Raw genomic sequence first — 23389 nt, forward strand, 5'->3', positions numbered from 1 at the left:
CTGTGTGTGTGTTCTCCCTTGTTGCTCTTCAATGCCTGATTACATTTCCAGTCACTTATGGCCACAGTGCAGTGACTGAACCTATTTAACCTCCAGTGTTACTCGTGCACGTGTTTGTCATAAATACGTCGCCAATATTTTGACGTTTTTCACACTTGGCACACTCACACGACTCCGGTAGGGTTACTCTGTAACTTCTGAACATGTGCAGATGGACCAATCTCAACAAATTAATGAAACAGGGATTAGGAAAACGGTGTTCAGGGTGTACTACAAAACTACATATATATATATATATATATATGTAGTTTTGTAGTACAAAACTACATATATATATATATATATACATATATATATATATATATATGTAGTTTTGTAGTACAAAACTACATATATATATATATATACATATATATATATATATATATGTATATATATATATATATATGTAGTTTTGTACTACAAAACTACATATATATATATATATATATAATGGCAAATAAATAAATGATTAACAGCTATATGTTGGTCAAAATGTGTTATAAATTTAAAAAAAAAAAATGCAGACAGTCTTGAGATAAAATGACCAAAAACTGATTTGTGTTTAGCTTGGTAGCTAATAGGCATAGGCGACTGACACTTACAGTATGTACACTATGTGAGTTCCGACTCATGGCAAAATCTGAGTCATGCCGTAGGAACAGAACTCTGACATAAGTCGAGGAGCCCCTGTATTAGAATAGTAAAGAATTTGTCCAAATATTCGGACAGAATGTTCCACTCCACACACAAACGTGTCATTAAAGCTGAAAGAACAGTCAGTTGGTAGATGGTAAAGTATTTATTATCTCATATACTGTAGCTACACTGGCTGCACATCAGCTTCAATACTGAGCTTTGTTCTGTACTCAACTACACACACAGTCACAAACTGTAACACACACTAGTGACACCACTAATCCCTTTGTGTAGGCTGCACATTAGTGCCCTGACATTAGTGTGTATTGTGTGTGTAGATGTCAGAGAAACTCTCTCGTCTTGGCCTCACATCCATCCATCCATCCACTGAGGCCCAGAGCTAAAGTGATACAGAGTGTCCTCAGAGACAGGAAATCCCTGCTGTCTCACCTGCTCTGGACCATGGTCTGCTAAGCTCTGATGATACCGTACTAATGTCCTACACTAATACCTTCTGAAAGCCCCCACTGCAGCCAGACGCACATTACACTCTGGGAGAAGGTGAGGAGGTGAGGAGAGGCAGATGAAAGGGTGTACACACGGCAGGATGGAAGGTTGAGGAGAGAGATGAGAGGAAACTTTAGAATTTCAATAAGTCGACAACCACGCAGCAGATACATTACTACTCTAACCCTGAAGCAGCTCTCCTATTCACTGTACATATACTTTACAGAGGGTGACGGCGGAGTGCCGTTCCTGCGGTGCGACATAACTCGATTTTCGCCGAAGTCGGAACTAACATACCGTACATCAGTACCTCTGTCACTCACCTACGCTAATAAGGTGATAGTTTGTGGTCATAATCTAGGACATAAAAACATCAGAAGAGTAGGACTTACACCTGGGAGCCATAATGAAGGGAAAAATGTTCCCAAAAAAAAAACCCCAACACAAACAGCACAATCCAAAGTTAGGTTGCTGAATGTAAACAAAACCGTCTTCTACGTATAGTGTTGTGTAATGAGGTATTTGTCAGCTTTGCAAACACAAACTAATTCCCCTTGTTGTTTTAAGGCCATGCATCTGAATGATGGAACAAGACTTTCTCGATACATTTATGGGAAATGGAGACGTAACCACTAAATGCCATAGGTCATAAACCAAGGACACCTGTATATATATATATATATGACATTTCTCCTATGTATTTACCTATTACCCATCAGTAGCTGCTTTCTGGGGCACCCCTTAAAACATGGCAATTTAGTGCTTGACCCAACACAGGCTGCCAAGATAGGATTCAAACCTGTAATCCTCTGATAACCAGAGGATACTGCGTGGAAAGATATTTTTAATTTCTCTGTTCCCTGCACACAAAAATGTATTCTAACCTTTTTGCACCATCGTAAAGCATTTCATTTTGTTTTCTTTTGCTGACTATTGTGGAATAGTCATTATTGCGGCGTTTTAACACACTTTTAGATTAGCCTGAATTAACTGAAAACTATCTTAAAAAATTGGGAAACTTAACACCACCCCAGTGTCACTAAACAACAATTAGATAATAATACCAAATGTTGATGAGAAAGAAGTAAAAGTTGATCAACAAGTAGTTAATGTTATCAGAGTAAGCCAATCCCTCAGGGCTGACTGCTACCAATGTTTAAAAAATAAATAAATAAAATCTAAGCGTACAATGGCTAAAAGTAAGCTAATGTAAAGTGATACTTCAGATAAAACTTCATTTAATTACATGCACAGTTTAATTGTGGAAACATTTGTGCATAGTTTTCTGGCATGCTAACCCCTCATGGTTACAGTTGAGTATTTATAAAACAATAGCTCTTCTCTGCAGATTCACACGGGCAGGTCTTCTCTGCGCACACATGCATGTTACTGCTACGATACGTGCAGCGAAGCACAAAACGACAAGAACCCACTCATTCACACACTCCCTTCGCCTCTACTTCCTGCAGTGTGGATTTTGGACACCGGTTAGAAAAGAAAACACACAGTCGTCTTCAGTTTGTCCTCGCCTCGTCTTTTTTTTCCCGAATCATAAAGGTTTTCTGGCAGAAGAATAGGCGGAGGTATCAGGACCGGTGTCAGCCGTGGTCTTCAACACACAACATCAGGATTATACAAGGAGACCGCAGTTGAAAACAGCAGAACTAGAGACGGTGGTGAGACCACAGCAAAGGGCCTGTGAAGACACCAACACTTACACACTAAACTTAAGACTCTCCGCAGGTCCATCAGAAAAACAGTCCTACCGCAGGATCAGACATTTATCCAGGTGAAAGGCTTCAGAAACGAGAAGTGACTTTAACACAGCCACATACATACACAAGAAAATTACCCATATACCATTTAGGGACAGTGGAGAAACTCCGGTCTGACACTCAACTCTGCAAGAACTAAGACATTTGATGTTTAGGTAACAAGAAGGAGAATGAAGTCCATTCTGGCAAAGACATTTCCTGACATTACAAGAACAAACTTCTCCGTTCTTCTTCCCCTTTTCCTTTTTCGTTAGCAACTAAAACAGAACACTTAATTTTTATGAATTTAATTTCCTTAATCATACCAAATAATTAAGAGTTTTGATATCACAGATTTTAGTAATAAAAATAGCTAAAAGTAACACAAATATAAGTTTAATATATTACAGTCATAGCTAAAAGCTAAAACGCTAAAAAACCATAAACAACTGCAAAGCTTTATAATAACAATAATAATCATCATCATAATAATAATCGTAATAGCAAAATTACCAATACAATAACAAACCCTAAGTCGAACCCTTGGTCTAGTTAGCAATGACGAGTCCTATAGCATCACAGCTAGCAAACTTCATAACAATATCGTATTAAAATTAGCAAACAAGAAGTTCACATTAAAAAAAAAAAGATACTTGCAAAACTAATAATTAGAGGATAACTTAAATGTATCCACACAGCCAGAATAGGAAATAAGCAAAGACACTTCTCAACACTAGCTTACTAGTACAGTGCAAGTCTACACATCTTGTACGCTCTTTTGGCTACGCCGTACAGTGCAAGTCTACAAATCTTGTACGCTCTTTTGGCTACGCCGTAATTTAGTCAAATCAGCAAGAGTGAAACTTTTTGTCGATCTCTTGTACTACAGCTAACTAGACAACGATCGGCAGACATAATTATTTTTGAAAATGTTTCCAGATTCAAGCACCTTATGGACAAATATTTAGTTAGGAATTCAGTAGGTTTTACATATAAAAAAGATGTTAAAAACAATACCACTTTTTCACCCACCCTCTGGCAACAATCAACTGTCTGACCTCAACAGGGTCAAACCGATCCAGAACCAAACCACAACACAACCCTGAAACCATCACTTTCTCGTCCTGACTCCTTATCCAACACACTCCAGCAGGTTCGTGATAGGCGTTATTTTGTAAATTCCAGGTTTAAGCACTGAACAGGACATACAGTAGCCAGCAGGGGGCTGGTTGCTTGCCTGCATCCGCAATATTAACACTTGTTATTGATAGTGAACAGGAAGTGAAACCTGCTACAAAGTATATTTTGGCCCATTAAGATGAGTGACCTGGCTGGACTGGGTTAGATATTATAACATGGGGAGAAATGAACAACAGACGTCATCAGCCTAGAATGAATATAGGCATCATTTTGTGCAAAAATTATTGATTTAAAACTAGAAACTAAAAATAATGTTTAGCCTGATCAACATTTCTTGTTTGTTGACCAGGATGATGTGGGCCAGTGCATCAAAGGCCAATCATGAGTCCATAGAGGGCGCTAAACCTCTGGATAGTCTCTGGAATTGTTATTAGTTTTAGCAGCTTAATGCACTTCTTAGGTAATGGTTAAGATAACCAATAATTTCTGGAAGTGTTATATGACTGAGGCACAGAACACGTCTGCCAACAGTGGAAACACATCCAAATGTTTCTCCTGTTAGACAAATACACCAGATCTTTGGATTTCCATCCTCTTACTGTAAAAATGTTACAAATCATTGGAACATGTGGCCTCAACTGTGGTTTTTTAGAGCTGGGTAAATGTTCGCCTGGAGTCTCGGTTTTAATTTGACACCAACAGAACCTGAGAATGGAGTTTAGTCAGGTTTTCAAAATAGAAACTTTCCCTGCAGTATTTCTACCGCTGTGTCCCCAGAGTGGTTCTGGTGAAGTGAACTGGGTCTGAGGTCTGAACGCATCACATCGTATGACATCAGCTCGGTCTGCTGGTGCTGCTTACAGCTGTGTGAACCTTTTACTTTTTGAGTAGGTATGACGTCCAGCTAATTGTGTAAAAATACAGAAGAGCTCAAGACAATAGGTTTCAACTTAACAACTTGGAAGGATCTGCGAGGTTTGAATAATCATTTTCATTTAGAATCAAAATCCACTGTGGTAGTTGTTAATGTGCTCGGGTCTGAAGTGTGTCAGAAAAACATTTTGTTAGATTTCATATTTAAAGGGACAAAATATTGGTAGACTTCTTGTCCTAATGAAATTTTGACGACATTTAGCCGATCTTGTGAGTTTTGCTAATCCCATTGGACAATATTGGATATCGGCAAAAAGTTAATATCGGACATTCCTAATAATAATCCTTAAGCATCAACCAGAAACTAATCTTATCTTATCTTTGGTATATTTATGCAAATGTTTGGGCTAAAAGGGTCCATTGCAGCCTATGCATTTTGAAACCATAGAACTTCATTATGTAACAATTAAGTTTGACTCACACACTATAATCCATGGTTTCCTAGCTAAGCAACATAAATCTCTTTGTTATCTTACTGTTGATAGTTACAGGGGTTTAATCACATGAACCTGTTCGGTGATGTTCCACTGTACATCTGTTCACACAGGTGCAGCTGATTCATTCACCCTGTGCCAAGACAACAAAAAACAAAAACAAAAAAAAACACACACATGCGACTAGGATATTTCCTTAGACATTAAGTCAGCTAGCCAGACATGACGATATCTGAGCAGAAACGAGGGACGATCCCCGTACTGGTGCTGTGACTGGCCCTGCTGTCACTTATTAGGTGCACGGGGCAAAGGTCACCCAGTTTTCAAACAGGGAACTTACAGTAAACATTTCTATTTTTTCGCTATCCTTCAGCTATTTCTCGTTTAGAAAGTTTGTTTAGACGTAACTTGAGCTGTTTTGTCTAGGGTTGCAGAGCTACTCCCTAAGACAACTACAACTGCTATTACTTCTGAATACAAGTAACTTCTGAACTTCTTGTCATTTTTGTCTGTTTTGTAATATTTTACTATTCATCTGTATTTTTGCTACAGTTCATTCTTTCTGAGATGTTTAATGGGTTTTGCAGGACACCGTCGGCTAGGTGTTTTGGATTATGTTACATTCCTAAATGAACAATAGTATTTGTAATGCACTGAATACATGCGTTAACGAGAAGCTGTTGTCCCTTGGGCATTTTGACATTATCGTGTCTGGCTCATCCTTGACAGAGGTTTGGAAAACTCTTGTATAATATAATCTCCAGGATAATAAGCGGATGTAAACTGCCTCACAGCAGGAGCTCCAGGGTGAAGAGAGAGAGAGAGAGAGAGAGAGAAAATCAGAGGAGGGCATGGAACGCCGCAACATCTGTTGATAAAGGCACAGCAACACAGCTGTCTGCCCGCAGGCTACAGAGGAAACATGGGAAAGCACAGACGTAAAGACACAAACACGGAATTCCCAGGATCCTCTGACAAAAGGATCTTTGTCGACAGAGTAAAGGAACGGTCTCTGCCAAAGCATGGAAGTCAAACATTCCATGCTTTGGTTTTGTAGCGATGGATATACGACACAGAAAATACAGGGGGAGTCACCCCGGGAGTACCATCTCTCTGCTCACAGCTGCCTCCATCCCTCTTACAGCCTCCATCCATCATCATTACATCCACATCCTCACACACACACATACACACACACACACACACACACAAACACTTATGAAGGAAGCAACGCTGCAGGCGTTCCCCCTCATTAACACTTGCTCACACTTTGATTATTTTTCCTGATCATTTCCAGCGTAGCACCATCAGCTCCTACATCCTCTTTCCAGGGAATCCATTTCCTGTCCAAGCATAGTTACAGCAAACATGTGGAAAACATTCTTAAAATCTTTTGGATTTACACTTTAAACTTGTGAAGAAACTCCTCATTCTCAGCTGTCAATCTTCCCGTCTCTCTTTAGAAACTCAACCCAGTCCAGTCGACTAATTCCAAACTTGAAGGAAGGGAGTTGAACCTTGTTGGCCTCACTGACTGACCACTGACATGGTGAAGCTGACTGTTTGGTGTTGCCTTCAGAGGTACTTTCTGATGTCGTGTTACCAGTTTCTATAGAAAGTGGGAACACTTTACATCTATTACAAACATACGGCCTGCGGGTCAAAACTGGCTCACTTGATGAATTTTGAAAAAAAAAAAAAATACTCAAACACTTCATGTTCAGGAGATGTTTTCAATGAATATGAAGACTTAGCTTCATATCGTACAGAACATTTCGTACTTCTTTGCACAAAAACAAAGAGGAAACATGGACCTATTGTTTTTTTTATAGGTAATTATGTTACGATTGTACTGGTCCGGCTTGACATCTAATTAGGTTGTAATGCAGCCCCTTAACCAACATGAGTTTGACACCCCTGATCTGAGGGATCTCTCCGAGGCTGACCTCAAGTACTCCAGGTGGGCTAACACAAGCTACAAAGGGAACTCCTCCACCTAGAACTTGTAACGAAGACAACTTGATTCCTACTGCTGTGTAACAGAGAAGAATGGCTCAAATCTTTTAAGGACATTTTCATTTCTCATTTCTGTTTCGCCACCATTTTCTCACAATCTGTTACCTCAAGGTTCTGCAAAAGACCCATGGTGAAGTTCAGGACCAAGTATGATGGTTGAATGCAGAAATTGATAAGGGTAAAAAAACAAGTTGGTCCAAACATCCACTTATGGATTTTTTTTCCAGTTCCACTTCCAAAGAAATCTCCTCCCTCCTACACTTCTAAATAGCTAGATGCTAACTGACCGTTGCGCGCCCATTTTTACGCTCTATTTGTCTTTTGTCAAGGCTGATTTACATGATTGTGTTTGTTTTGGTCTATCCCGATAGTCTTCAAGAGTTCGACTGTCAATCATCTTGGAGTGTATCTTTACACATTAGCCCACTCCTATGTGTGTGTACAGAAATCAGGAGGTAAGTGGTCCGAGCGAAGCCCAGTTGACCCCGCAGAGGAGGAGGAGGTCAGGGTAAAAAACAAAGGAACATATTGTTCCTGGCGTGCCCTACCAGCTCTTCACTGCCCTGGTTAACCAGCTGCTGACAGACGGATTCCCAGGCTAAGAGCTCATTATAACTATGTCGTGGAGTTCTGGTTAATATCAAAATACGAAAGAAACGTCAGAGTTGTATCAATGTTTCTCAACGCACATTCCTTGAGTCGTAAGGATCACAGCTGAAGTTCACCTCAGATATCCTTCTGTGGAGAACCATTATTTCAGGGTGACAATAAAAAGAGGTGAGTAAGTGCGTCTCAGTTGTTATGAGTACAATTGCATGTGTCTTTTTGGAGTGCACTCATATTCTGATGCTTATGGTGAATGCATTAAAGGAGCCTTCAATGACAGTCAGAGTGATTTTCCTTCGCAACTTCCAAAGCAATTATTATTATTATTTCACAAGTCTTGCATTCATAATTGTGAGAATGGAAGTTATAGTAAAAAATATATATCATTAAAAACTTTGATTGATAACATTAGTTGACTGTCAAATGTTTGCAGTCTCACGACAATGAGCATAAGCAGAATAGCAGTTAACCACAAGATCAAAGCGAACGTTGCAGACGAGTTTGCACATAAAACTGACATTGATTTTAAAGTAAATCTGTTCATGCAAATAATAATCAAATCCAAATCCACTTTATACTTTACACAAACAACGTTTTGTGCAGTCATCTCCTCTCTTAAAACAAACAAACCATATTAGGTTTGGTGCCAGGCTTAATATTGTACTTGTTGTGTTATAATTGCAAATGTATTGAAAGGGTGTTCGAAATTTGCGAAATCAATCTCTGCACACGTGCTCTGACAGAATGACACAGTTCTTTCCTCGGTTTTCTCAATATCCAGCTTAAATATTGGCAAATCATCTGTTACGCCTCAGTGATTAACCTGCACCATGCAAAGGACCACTAAGGTGCCATGTCCGTTTGCATTAAGTAAGACCCTGCATGTGCACAAACAATCAAACAATCACACACACACACACACACACACACACACTTGTGTTCACAGCCTTGTTCACTGTGTAAACAATTTAATACGTCCTTCTCCCTTCTGACCCTTTCCACTTTATGTCTTTTCCACATGGCCTGAAGAACTGGCGGGGGCTTTATTTTGGACCCTGCCATGTTTGTTCTGGTGGGCCCTACGCTTTTTGCGCTGCCTCCCAAACCGCAGCAGCCCGGGAACCACTGGGAGAGCGCTGATGCGTCTGAAAATGGTGACCACGGTCAGCTCGGTTCAGATGAGGTCATGTGGACTTTGGGACTCCAAACACAGGGACACATCGGGAGTTTCAAAATGTGAGGACGACAATTAGTGGTCAGCTTTGAACAGGAATTGTTTCCAGTTTACGTGAGCCAACAACAACCTCACTGGTGAGTTCATTATGTCCCTACCTACGTCTTAATCTGTTACAGGGGCATTCACACGTACACAGTGGGACGGCAGGAAGTTAATAAAGCCAATCAAACCCAGTCATTAAAATCAAAGCCTTCAACAGTTAATCGAAATGATCGCCTAAACAACGACTGCTCCTTCTGTAAACTGTGCTAAAATGGCATGTTGAGATTATAGACCAGGGGTGTCAAACTCATTTTGGCTCCAGGGCCACATACGGCCTAATTAAATGACAAATGGGTCGCACCAGTACAATCATAAAATATAATATTCATAAGTAACGCAATATAATGTTACTAATCATATCCTGAACATGAAGTGTTTATGTATTTTTTATTTTCAAAATTCATCAAACGGGCCGCATTGGACCGACTAGTGGGCTGGTTTTGGTCCGCGGGCCGTATGTTTGACAACCCTGCTTTAGACTTGAAAAATCAATAAGCAACAAGAATATCTGTGCTGAACAACTGATCTGCTAGGACCTGAAAGCCTATCCCAGCATCAATATTTGTGGAAACAGATTTAAAAAAAGAAGAAACAAGTTGATAAAAACTGTCAAAAGGAAACAGATTTTAAAAAAGAAGAAACAAGTTGATAAAAACAGCATCTCCTAAATCTAGTATCTTCCTTTTCTCTCGATTTCGTTCTACTACAGGGTTATATGTTTCGTTTGCCAAAACATTTCCCAACATGTGGCCAAGTTGAATCTCCAAAGTCTGACTCTCAAAAAAAGCTTAGTCAGGTCCCGAGAGTTTTTAGTCAAAGTCCAGGTCACTAGGTCACTCGAAGTGTTATAGTTCCACGCCCTGAACCCAAGGACTTGAATACTGTGTTTAACAGTGACCTGTTAAAGGCAGCTCCTGTAATCTGTTACCATGTGTCAGGCCAGTACAATCAATGTGGCTCTAAAGATCTCACAAGGAAGACTTCTATTTAAATGACTACAAACTTGACCCTTTCCCATCCTGTACCTCCACACTGTTTTCAAATCATTCTTGAAAAAATCAATCTTAAAATTTTCCCCGCCACAAAAATTACCTAAAATGATCCTAGACATAACAATATGTAGGACACATACGTTATATCTCAGAGAACTGTACTGTAAGTAGACAAATGTTTTACGTTTATAGCACAAACATATGGCGGATGAGAAAACGAGGAGAAAAGAAAGGTGAGAAAATGTGGTGAGAGAAGATGGATGAAGGCAGTTGGCATCAAACAAAAGCAAATGTGGACAAAGGGATCAGGAGGGAATGAGGCAGAAAGAACGAAAAAAAACGACCACTGCGGGAGGCGGGGAACTGGGTGGAGGGTAACCAGGTTGAGACCACATCTTTTCCTCCGGCTCACTAACTCCAGCAGCCATCAATCAGAGAGGAGAACAAGGAAAGATCAACAAAAACAGTCCAGCAGGGACCACATCAGGCCGGAGCGTCGCATCACTCACTGACAGCAGCCCACAGCCTCTTCTACCCCTCACGTCACTCTATCCTCACCCTCAACATCTTCCCGTCACTCCTTCAAACCTTGCGTTCCACTTGTTTTTCTTATCCAATGCCTGTTGCTACAATTGACATGACTACGTCATAGTTTGAGTAATCAATATCTTCTCTGCGTCACTTCACGTCAACCTCAGGCTCAAACCCTTGTGGTAAAACGTATCCAATGAAAGACTTGAGACGTTTGAGGTCACATCTGGGAAAATTTGGAATAAAAACCCAACCGTTCGCTACAAACACTGACGTGTGGGTTGCATCACTTATTGTTGTGTTCTAAAGCCCTTCAACAGCCGCTTCTCACACTGGTGCTGTAGGGTTGGGTTAGGAAACGATATCCTAAATGTAATGGTTGTGTAATTGTAAATACGTCTGGTTTAGTCTTTAACACCTTGAGCTGATTCTCTCTCGAGAGCCTGGATATCCCTCAGTGTCAGCCAGCAGCCAGCACCTGAACGTCTGAATATGTAAATAACCTTTTTATAGATTTTTCCAGAGTATAATTATTCACTGACGACTTTTAAACAGGGAGAGATTTACTGTGTTCAGAGAGTGTGGGAAACAACGAGGTTCCTGTCGCCATATATGACGTACAGATGAGTAAGATTTATGGCCGTTATCCTTTTGTCCATGGAAATGTATTCTGACCTTAGCTTTCAAATGTTCCAGCGAACAACAAGACTGAGCTGCAGTAAAATATCTCCTTCAAGGCTTAATGTGGTCAGAGATTTGGTTCTAGTAGTGGTTATAGAAGTTGCCCTCCAATGTATCTTGTTGCAGCAACGCCAGTACAAAAAAAACCTTTATAGTACTCAGACTATATAGACTAGAGGTCTGGGGGCAACTGGTAGCCCAAAGATTGTACTGTTACTGTTATTTAGAATCACATGTACACAAATACATACATATACAGTATATATACATACATATATACAGATATATATACATACACACACATACATGTGTATACATATATATACATACCTATATGTACATATACATATATATACAGATACCCATATGTACAAATACATATATATATACATATAGATATACATGTAGATATATATATACATACATATAGACATATTATAAAGTATATATACATACATATATACAGATATATATACATACATATATACAGATATATATACATACATATATACAGATATATATACATACATATATACAGATATATATACATACATATAGACATATATATACACATATATACATAGACATACATACACACATATAGATATATACATACATACTGTATATATAGATACATATATAAACTCACACACATATATATATATACACACACACACATATATATATATATGTAGGCAGTGAATGGGAGGATAGATGATGAGACTAGAGCTCTTTTTTGCCCATTCACTGTAGTTGTGGTTTGTTCCTTTGCTGCCTTGTTAAAAATGCAGGAAGGTCTGTGAGAGGTTACCTGATCTGCTGGATCATAGTTACAGCCCTGCATTGTCCCACTGGGAACAGAAAAGACACATACACCTACTGTATTAAACAGATGAAGTTTCCTCCAGACCAGGGCAGCACGCGCACACACATACACACACCATTTTTCACATTTTCCAAGAACCTTGAGACAGATTCAATCACCCCCCATTTAGGGGCTGCTCCTTTACTTTGATTGACAAATAAATACACATGCACTCAACCCTTCCCTGCTTCACAGAGAACGGTCTGTTCATCTCCTCTCCTCGTGAGCCCCAGACCTGATGTGAATTACTTTAAGAGTTAAAGCAGCTCCTGACGTCTGGGAGACACCGGCCTGTCTCTGGAGGAAATGGTCTACAGTACCAATCACTGTCCTCCATGATCTCACACACACACACACACAATGTGTGTGAAGTGGTGGCACAAAAAGGAAGTGAGGGGCTCTGGAGTAATTTTAATGGAGAAGCAGAAACAAACTGCTGAGGGAAGAATGATTGGTTGGAATGAGGTCATAACAAAAACCCTGTGAGAGCACTTTCACCCTTACACTTAGTGCACAACCATTTCTAGTCTGCTCTGACCACTTTCTTAAAGAAATGGTCACATGGCCTAATAGAGTGGGTCAGAAGTGTTAAGTATGTCTGCAGGGGGAAAGAGGAAATATGGATTGAGGGAGCAGAGGCTCAAAGTCTTTTTCTGATTCTAGCTTCTTTTAGCAGTGTTGAAAACTCTACTGAAAATGAAGGTAAATATCCACAGAGCCCCTGAAAGTAGTGGTTTGGTCCAAGTAGGATTTGTCTCTATTAATAAGTTATAATTCTTCAACTATTCTTGTTGCTGTCGACCAGCTGTGGTAACCACTCTACCACTCACCAATTTTTCAAGAATAACCGAGGAACATTATTGAGTCATCTGTTGCATTTACAAAATGTTTATCTGTCCCCGAACGACTAGAAGGAGCAGCACAGAACAAGAAGAGAAAAAAAAAAAACTTCACCCCAGAAAAGTCTGCATCATTGACCCGTTGATAAAACTCCATAATCAACGTCTTTTCTAATGACCAACATAAATTTTAAAGCAACATGTGATGCTTTAATTCTTTTAATAGGGCCAATAAATTACAACGCTCTTACACCTGTGTGGCAAAAGATCTAACACAATGTTTCACATTGTCAAACAAGCACAAACATGCCCACACTTGGAAAAAAAAACACCCAGTGAAAAGCAATTCCTTTAAGTATGATGTATTCGGCTAACTGCAAGGGCCGAAATTCCTTGCACATGTAAGGACAATTAGGCCCTAATTTTGGCCCAAATTGCTTCCTGTAATGATGAGTGGACATAGTTAGCAAGCCGCTCTCAACCACCGAGCACGGAGATCTTAGGTATCAGTTCCAGATCGAGAGACAGCCACGAAGGAAAACGCTAAATGACCCCCACAAACACGTACACGCACATACACACAATTCTACCTCCTAACCTACATCCAACCTCTGTTCTTAACAGTCGTGATAAAATCATTAGTGTTAAAAAAAAAGATGAGAACAGATTAAAGCTGAAGGAATGCTTGCTTCCACGTGGGACCTATGATTGAACCTAATGGTGGACAAAAGGTTTTTCCACCAGTGAAGAGTGCCTGCAGTGAAGAGAGCCTGACCTAATCTGCAGTACTGATACTGCACAAATGAAGCTGTTGGTATTACTTCTGTATATAAAAGTTGACATGGTTTGCATGAGTTTTCAGGTAATTAAGGTAAAAAAAAAAAATTGTAGTTTTCCCTCTGCCCTGCAGGGGATGGTATGAGTACCAGAGGTGGGAAATAATGAATTACAATTACTCAAGTTACTGTAATTGAGTAGTTTTTGTGAGTAATTTGTAACTTTTAAGTACTTTTGGAGGTAATTTTACTCCAGTACATTTAGCCTTAAGTATTTGACTTCCCTACATTAGAAAAGAACCCATTACTAAATAAAAAGGTTAAATTCGGAGGAAAACAATCTACGTTAACTAAAACAAAATTGCGTTAAGTGACTAAGTAACTTCTACTCAAAGTAAATATTGAATGAGGTATTTTTTATTTTTACTCAAGTAGATTTTACTTTAGCAAATTAAAGATACTTTTGCTTAATTTTATTTTTTTCAGTACGTTTTCCACCTCTGATGAGTACAAATGTGAGTTAGTTTGGAAACTGTTCTATTTAATCCTAAATTTAAAAAGTCAAAAATGACGCAAATGTTTGCATGAGAACTCCACCGTGTTTACACTGACCTCTGTCTGCAGTGTACCAGCACGTTGCTCTTTGGCGCTGAGCGACTCTTTTAGCACATCGATGTGCTGCTTGCAGTCTGAGTTCTGATTGGTCAGTGTTTCCAGTTTGGTCTGCAGAGCCTGCATGTCTGACTCCTTCCTGTTCATCTCCTGTTTCAGTTGCTCAATCTGAAAAACACATGCAAAGAACACATGCACATATCAATACTAATGAATAAATAATGAAAACAATGAGTTTGTAAATGAACACTGAAACATAGAGGACATTTCTTAAAAGTTAAAACACACTGTGAGGCGTGTGTAAAAAAAAAAATCCACAGCAAGCGACCACAGGAGGATTGTGGACCAGCTTTGTCAAGGTTGACTTAAGAGCAGCAATTGCTCAAGTTGCTGAGGTGATGGTGATTTTGACTCCAGCAAAAGAAAGGACAGTGTTCTCTCAGACCTCCACTGGAGAGAAATATCTGATGAACAATTCTGTAACCACATTAGTCAAGGCGAACGAGAAGTGTTTTGTTGACGTTTTAACAATTCTGATAACGGGTTTTTAAACGCTGGCGTTGGATTCTGCTCTTTGTGTCTTGGGCAGATTGACATCTAACTTCAGGTGCCAAAACTCCACAAAGCTGGTCGGAAAAGTGATTTCTCTGATTGTGCAAGTAGGAGGTTTACTTAATAACCCAGAAATTCTGCTCAGTTCAGAGCGTGGCCAATCTGTAACTAGTCAAAGCAGGATGGAAAAGGAAAAGAGAAACAAGAAGAAAAAGAAAGAAGAATGGATGCCGTAGAGTTTAACAGGGGTCGTTATGGTGACCTAAAGAAACTGGTGAGACTAGGAGAGTACGACAAAATGCAAAACCTCAAAATAAAAAGGATCTATGCCTCACAGCGGGAAGATCATCAGTTTGACTGCAACTGACAGTCTTTTGGTAAGTTTGCATGTGCTCCATCTTTGTCCGTCCCCCCCCATCAGCACAAAAACATCTCCATTAGGGTTTCTTCTTGTTGTTTACACAGGCCAATCCTTTACAAAAATAAATAAATAAATAATGTCCCTTATTCTAAGTTACATGGGCAAATTCACAGTCTAAGTCTTCCAACCCTCACAAGCTGCCACAGGAGGCGCCATTAAGTGTGTGGCTCCTCTGGGGATCAAACCCAGCACCTTTAGCATATAGAAAAGAATGAAATAACATCTATTTGCTGTTTGCCTGCATGTTATCCAGCTTTTTTGAAAGCAAAATATTGTAAAGTAGCACATTTAACATTTGACATACAGTTTCTCCTCCCGATATGAGCAGGCAGCAGCAATGGAGCAGTAGGGAAAATGAGAAGTGGGTTAGGGAAAACAAGGAGTTGTACTTCTGCTTGTTCAGTGATCCAAGGCTGTTGTGTGGGGAGGTGGAATGTAGGAGCTGGTCTGATGGAAGACACACATGGTGACAAGGCCTGATCCTAGAGAAACACAAAGACAAGAAGACAGCGAGCCTCTAAACTACAGGGCCGACACATTTCTAGGTTAACCACACAAAGGAATACAGTTCTGAAAAAATCTGGTCAAATTACTGGAAGAAAAAGCTTTGTGCAATAAATTAGTTTGAAGAAACCCTGTCCTGACGGTCAGCAGAGGAACAGAGTGAAAGCACAGCCTCCTACTCTGAGGCCACTTTATGGTGTTGGACCAGATCAAAGCCCAGAGAGGAAACCAGAGAAGACAGCATCTCTGTCCTCTCTGGTTTCCTCTTCTTATCACTACTTCAGCTCAACACCAGTCAGCGCTGCTGCTGAAAGAGCGGGACCTCGGTTCACTTCAAGGATATAGAATGAAGCTGCAGCCTTTTTTTGTGTACGTGCTGGGAGAGCGAGCCAAGAGCCGTCATGTCCATGAGAATGATCTCAGGTCAGAGCAGGTGAAGAGAGCATAAAGCTCACAGTCATCTGCCTTTATGATTCCATCAGGAATCCTACCTATGGAATGACGATGGCTTTTTCACACACTGCTATTTCTGCACAGAAAACACGTGCTTGCAAATTACGCATGTATTTCTAGTAGGTTAAAAGTGTTTTTTTTAAATACTATTAGAAATATTTTTTATAAATATTAGATATTACATTAAAAAAATGTTGCTTTGTCATCACCATAATGTTACTCTGCGCCAAAGAGGCATTTAGAGCACACCAAGACACCCAACGTTGGTAACAGGTGCACAGAAGGAAAAACCTGAGCAGCTTCATGAGCAGGGACATACTAGGGCAGGCATGGGCAAACTAAGGCCCGGGGACCAGATGCGGCACGTTCAGCTTTGAAATCCAAACTTGTCTAAATTATATAATTTGTGTGTAGTGTTTTCCCTCCACATTTTCCCTATACATGGTATAAAGAAGGCTAAATAATTTTAGCATTTTAGCCTTTATGCATGACTTTTTCATGTCATTTATCATCTTAGTTGACACGGACGCTCCATCTATCTGCTCCTGACCCGCCCCCCCGTTCAATTTTAGGACAATTGTGGCCCACGAGTCAAAAAGTTTGTACTAGGGGGTTCATTCTGTCCCATGAAAACAAATTCAGGTTTTAAGTTGGAGGTCTGAAAGCAACCCGTGTCCAGGACATGAGTAGATGCAAGTAACAGAAACATGCAACATGCACACAACAGAAGCATGCAGGACTGGGTCGGGGCGGCCCAGTGTGACTCATCACAGGTGACGTGCAGAGACGTTCTACCTTGGTCTTCATGAATTTGGAATGGCTCTTATAGACGTCCAGCTGTTTATGCTCGTCCTGCCTGTCGTCAGGATGCATCAGGCCACTGGTCTTCAACATCTGGACCTCGTCCTCCAGGTCTCTGATGTTCCTCTCCAGAGAAGAGATTTTGGTGTCCTGCACCGGTGACAGTGGGCAGGCAGAGAGTCAGGCAAGGATTTAAAGGTAGTTCTTTAAATCCACTTTCACGAATGTAAATCGAGTTGAAATCGAATGCAGCATGTCAAAAAAATATGTTGTCAGGAATTTGTGATGTCAAAATGGGGTCACAAGTCAAAAAAGGATTGGGAATAGAAACTACTGCCACCAGGAATCCACATAGGTCATATCATACTGTTGAATTACACTGATGGGAGTACAACTTTACATAAAGTCCAGCATTTAACTGGGATTATAAAAAAAGAAATTCCATTCTAATTTTTTGGGGGAATGTCAATTTAGCTAAAATAATTATAATTAATCACACTTGATGAGAATTACAGATGAATCATGATTAACAGTGACTAATCCACAGCTACACGATTATACATTTCAATCATTTGACAGCTTTTAAAACAACTTTAAAGTAGGGATGTCTGATAATATCAGACAACCGATATTATTGGTCCAATATTAGCATAATTATGTAATATCTGTAAAAATCGTTAGCAGTTTTTCCTCTGATAATAATCTGTCTCTCAATGCCTGGAAACACTTCGGTCCTGAGACGGTAGTGGTTGATATCAGAATCGGAAATTAAGTATTTGTTGATATAATATCGGCATATCGGATATCTGCAAAAAGTTAACATCGGACATCCCTACTTTAAACCTAGGAGGCAAGTTAATAAATAGAAAGAAAGAAATGAAAGTGATGACATGTTCAACCATCAGACCCTTTGACTGCAGCTCCTCCAGTGGAAGGTTTAACTAACTACACATACAGGGTACAAAAAAAATTAATTTGTGTGCAAACTCAAATGGAGAACAAATGCATCACATAAGATATTATATCACTTTCTTCCATTGTAAAGATACAGATGGGTATCATCAGGTATACATATTATTTCATGGCTCACTAACATGGAAAGTTTCATGACATGATTTTCTGGTATTTGTTAGGTTTCATTTACCAGTAAATGGTTCCCCAGCCCTAGAACACAAGTAGACTTGTGTATCATAAAACATGTCCTCCTTCAATTACTAATTCTGTATTTTTTCAGCTCCACAGTCAAGGGATGAAAACATCAGGTAGAAAAAGAAAAAAAACACACAAGACAAATCCAATAAAAGCACAATCCAGTCCATAAGAAGACATGTAATAAAGGCTTTGACTGTAAAACCACCGAAACACAAACTACTGAGCTGCACTGCAAGCAGGAAAGAATTTAGAACAGAGGTAAACACGCACACATGCTGATCTTTGTGTGTGTTTGTGTGTGTGTTTGTGTGTGTGTAATTCTTGCTGAGTTTACAGAGGAAGCAGGAGGTGAAAAGTCGTTACTGTACCTGCCAGATAACGTCAGGGTCAAAATAGAAGGTGGGGTTGGTGTTCTGGAATAACAAGGTGGAAACGTGTACCAGTCAGAGTCATGGACGATGCTCACCAACCAACAGTGACCAAGAACATGCATCAGTCCCACAGTTCAATTGTAAAACTTCATAATAAAAGAAACTTAAAAAGCTGAATAAACCGTGAAGGCCTTTTTCACAACAGAGCGGTCAACACTCATCGCACTGCAGCTTCTTTCAATCAGAGTCAGTTTGTTGATTTACTGCTTGAATTAGAACGGAGCAGATCAGAGGGACAGCTAAGGTGGAGCAGTTTGGAGATACAGTTAGATAGGGTGAGGGTGAGATAGTTTGGACATGTGTTTCAGACAGATAGTGAATATATTGGACAAAGGGGTTTGGAGAGGAAGTTGTCAGGAAAGAGGATAAGTGGAAGACCTCAGAGGACATAGATAGAGGCAGATGATCCGTGGTGGTGACCCCTGCATGGAACAGCCAAAAGAAGAAAAAGAATGGAGAGGAAGAAGAGAAGGAAGTTGCTATACTGTTTGAAATTTAACTGTCTAAAATGATCAAAGTTCCATTAGCATGCCAAACAGGACTGAAATAGACAAATGTCATAGTGGCTAAAAATATTTTTTATCTCGATGGTCCTTATTGTGTGAAGGAAGTTTTCCATTTATCAATTACCAAACCATTTTCTTATGAAACAACTGTAGTTTTTGTTGCATTTTTGCACAATCAGGTTTTTTTTCATTTTTATCATCCTTACTAATGAAAAAAAACAAAACAAGAAACATTTGTTTGCCTTCTCCAGCTGCTTATAAGCTTCGATTACAGATGTCTCAGTCCAAAAGTCAGGATCTGTATCTGTCTGATATTGGTCAAACTTTTGGAATCAAACATAAAAGAAACAACTTATAGCTCATCAGATCTGATACCTAAGGCCAAAAGCCAATCAAAAGTATCTTTGTACGACATGCTGTAAATGGGGACAGAATTACTTCAGCAATGGCAGCTAGCTAGAGGTGAAAGCAGCTACTCCAAGTTGGAGTAGTGGTATCTGACATGCAAAAGTTGTATGGAGCCATCCCTAGTTTCACAATCCAGTCCATAAGAAGACATGTAATAAAGGCTTTGACTGTAAAACCACCGAAACACAAACTACTGAGCTGCACTGCAAGCAGGAAAGAATTTAGAACAGAGGTAAACACGCACACATGCTGATCTTTGTGTGTGTTTGTGTGTGTGTTTGTGTGTGTGTAATTCTTGGCTAAGGTGGAGCAGAAGCAGGAGGTGAAAAGTCGTTACTGTACCTGCCAGATAACGTCAGGGTCAAAATAGAAGGTGGGGTTGGTGTTCTGGAATAACAAGGTGGAAACGTGTACCAGTCAGAGTCATGGACGATGCTCACCAACCAACAGTGACCAAGAACATGCATCAGTCCCACAGTTCAATTGTAAAACATCATAATAAAAGAAACTTAAAAAGCTGAATAAACCGTGAAGGCCTTTTTCACAACAGAGCGGTCAACACTCGTCGCACTGCAGCTTCTTTCAATCAGAGTCAGTTTGTTGATTTACTGCTTGAATTAGAACGGAGCAGATCAGAGGGACAGCTAAGGTGGAGCAGTTTGGAGATACAGTTAGATAGGGTGAGGGTGAGATAGTTTGGACATGTGTTTCAGACAGATAGTGAATATATTGGACAAAGGGGTTTGGAGAGGAAGTTGTCAGGAAAGAGGAGAAGAAGAAGACCTCAGAGGACATAGCTAGAGGCAGATGATTCGTGGTGGCGACCCCTGCATGGAACAGCCAAAAGAAGAAAAAGAAAAAGAAGAGGAGGAAGTTGCTATACTGTTTGAAATTTAACTGTCTAAAATGATCAAAGTTGCATTAGCATGCCAAACAGGACTGAGCCATCCCTAGTTTTGACATGAACTTAATATGAAAATAATTTCAATTAAACTTTGAGGTAAGCAGTTAGCAGTGGCTAAGTTTGTCTGACACGTGCACATACATAACAAACGCATACACTGAGAAATACTTAGAAATACTGGAGGAAACGCTTCCTTGCTGTTGCCTCGTGTCTGCGTGCCCGGCTTTGCCGAGTTGAGGTCCATTATTGGCCCACGCTGAGTCGAAACACTTTTTCAATTTGTTTCAAATGTCACATATGGAAGCTTTCACTCTCATCTCAGCTCTTTGAAGTCGTTAGAGCTGTGAAAAATGCAGTCGACTCCACATGTGTCTGCACACACACACGCAGTATCACACCTACAGACGGTGCTTATTCTGCTCACTCTGTTCTAAATGTGGCTCCTTCGCCTTAAAACCGCAGTTAGTTTTCACACATACTTTGTTATTTGTCCGCCTATTAACAAAGTGCACATGTGTCGGCCAGCAGTGGCCACATTGCTGTAAATTTTAAGGAGAGCTGAAGGTAAATCCCTCCGCATAAATGTAAGACACAAACGGCGTCATGTTGAGGGATTAGACGAAAGGAAGCAAGACAGGAATGTGGCAAACTCCGTCAAAGTCCGTCAAAACAAACCGTTTCATAACAGAATATGTAGTTTGTGCCAATGCCTTGAAACAATTGTGGAGCTCACCTACAAATAGTGCTCGTAATTTATCATGCAAGTGTGGACAAAACTGGCACAGCATGAACGTATATCAAAGCAAGTCAAACAAATAATGGATAAAAAGACAGTATTTTCTGCACAGAAGGCTAAATCTGTGTAGCGATTGCTAAGGATCGACTAAAACTTAGCAAAGATGCTAAAATTTAAATCTGTTAAAGTTAGTGTCTCTCTCTAAACCAGGGGTGTCAAACTACTGCATACAACGTACTTAGCTGAGAGGTGGGCTGGACCAGTACAATCATAACATAACTATAAATAACAATAATAAATAACATCCATGCGGGCCTGATTGGACTGCCCAGCGGGCTGGTTATGGCCCCCGGGCTGTATGTTTGACACCCCTGCTCTAGACACTAAAAATAGCTAGTGTCTAGGGTGTGTCTAGTCGGTGAGTCCTGAGATAACTAAAATATAATAGCCATGTGTTTGCCCTCGCAATAAAAAAACAATTTTAACAACCAAGATCTAAACCTATTAGAACTGCAGTCTTTGCTGGTCTGACTCTCAAAGAGCTGAGAACTGATCTGCTGCTACAACATCACTCATCCTACAGCTCATTGTGGCTTCATCTGCTCTGTGTCCTGCTATTCTTCACTCCTGATTGGCTGCCGAGTCCTACCTTCACATCAATGACAGTCTGCAGAGCTCGGGCCTTGGCTGGATCTGCCGGCAGCTGATTGCGACGGTGAAGTTCCTGGGGAGGAACCCGGTAAAAGCACGCCTGCCGACTCATCATCTTCAATCCTGACTAACACCGAACGGCTTCACACTCACTTATAAAGATACACTGAGCAGACTGTGCGAGACCAGTTTCAATTTCTCCCCGTCTGCGTTATTACATTTTTGTTATTCAACACTAGGCAACCCCCAAAAAAAGAAGGGGGAAAAAACGGTGATGATATTTTAAAGCTATGTTGGAGTCTCTCCTGCAGATGTTTAATTTTCCTCCTTGCTGTCTGTATGGTAGCTACAGGTCACAATAAACTTTCTCCAACGGTGTGGATCCTCCTTCTCACGCCTTGCGTCTTCTCCCCGTCCCTGTCCTTCTGTCCGTGTCGTCTCTGTTATGTTACAGCTTCTGCTAAGCGACACTTTGTGGCAGCACATGCGCTCGCCTTCTTCTATCAATTATTTACAGTTGTTCTGACCTGCAACTGTATCTACACCAAAGCACGGACACATTTCATCTCATACTGGGAACAGAGGAAGAAAACAAATGTTAAATGTTTAAATACAGTTAGCCTAAAGATACTGCCTATTAGAAAAGTTATAGCTTAGACAAAAATAAAGTAAAGCCTAAAATTTGTCAGAAGGACAAAGGTTAGCAATATAAACACGGCATTTAACTACAATTAGCTTAAAATTGGGAACAGATTAACTAAAAAAAGACAAATTAATTACATAATTTATGTATGTAAATTTTAAATCAGCCAGATCAGAAAATATTTCATAAAATAAATCTATAGGACCAAAAAGACAATTGCATTTCGTTTGCAAACTTTAAACAAAAAAGTTTCATATTTGTAAATATTGCCTTTATACAGTAGTGAACCTAAACCCCAAAGCTCTTTGCCACTGCCAGGCCTTCAGATATTTATAGTTATTTAAAAATCAAATAACCCTGGAGACCTTAGATTTGGGATGGCTCGATCAAATACTCAGAATCAAAATCTGTCCAACATTGGTCAAAATAGAAAGATCAGGGTTCATCAAGAACATCGAAAAAAAACAACAACAACTATAGCCTGTCCAATAGGATATGGACCAAAGGCCAAATGCTCAACTTAACTTTGTGCGTCATGTCGTAAACAGAGATATTGTCACCTCAACGACAGCAGGATTGACAAT

At 40.0% G+C, this 23389-nt stretch overlaps 1 protein-coding gene across 6 annotated transcripts in view; it reads right to left on the bottom strand.

Annotated features, from left to right (window-relative positions):
* Positions 1–23389, bottom strand: part of LOC103384697 (ERC protein 2-like) — a 219721-nt gene that overhangs the window by 180823 nt on the left and 15509 nt on the right. For 4 of the 6 annotated variants that reach the window (XM_025059638.1, XM_025059635.1, XM_025059637.1 and 1 more), the window contains exons 3-5: positions 17369–17524; positions 16006–16098; positions 14644–14811 (exon numbers count right to left, since the gene is read on the bottom strand). In XM_025059638.1, the coding sequence (XP_024915406.1) occupies positions 14644–14811; positions 16006–16098; positions 17369–17524 (417 nt within the window). The remainder of the gene's footprint in view (positions 1–14643; positions 14812–16005; positions 16099–17368; positions 17525–23389) is intronic. The other 2 variants (XM_025059636.1, XM_025059639.1) reach the window with 2 other exon arrangements.

Source organism: Cynoglossus semilaevis, chromosome 10 (assembly GCF_000523025.1).
Source record: "Cynoglossus semilaevis isolate Cse_v1.0 chromosome 10, Cse_v1.0, whole genome shotgun sequence".
In the NCBI taxonomy this organism is placed as follows: Eukaryota; Metazoa; Chordata; class Actinopteri; order Pleuronectiformes; family Cynoglossidae; genus Cynoglossus; species Cynoglossus semilaevis.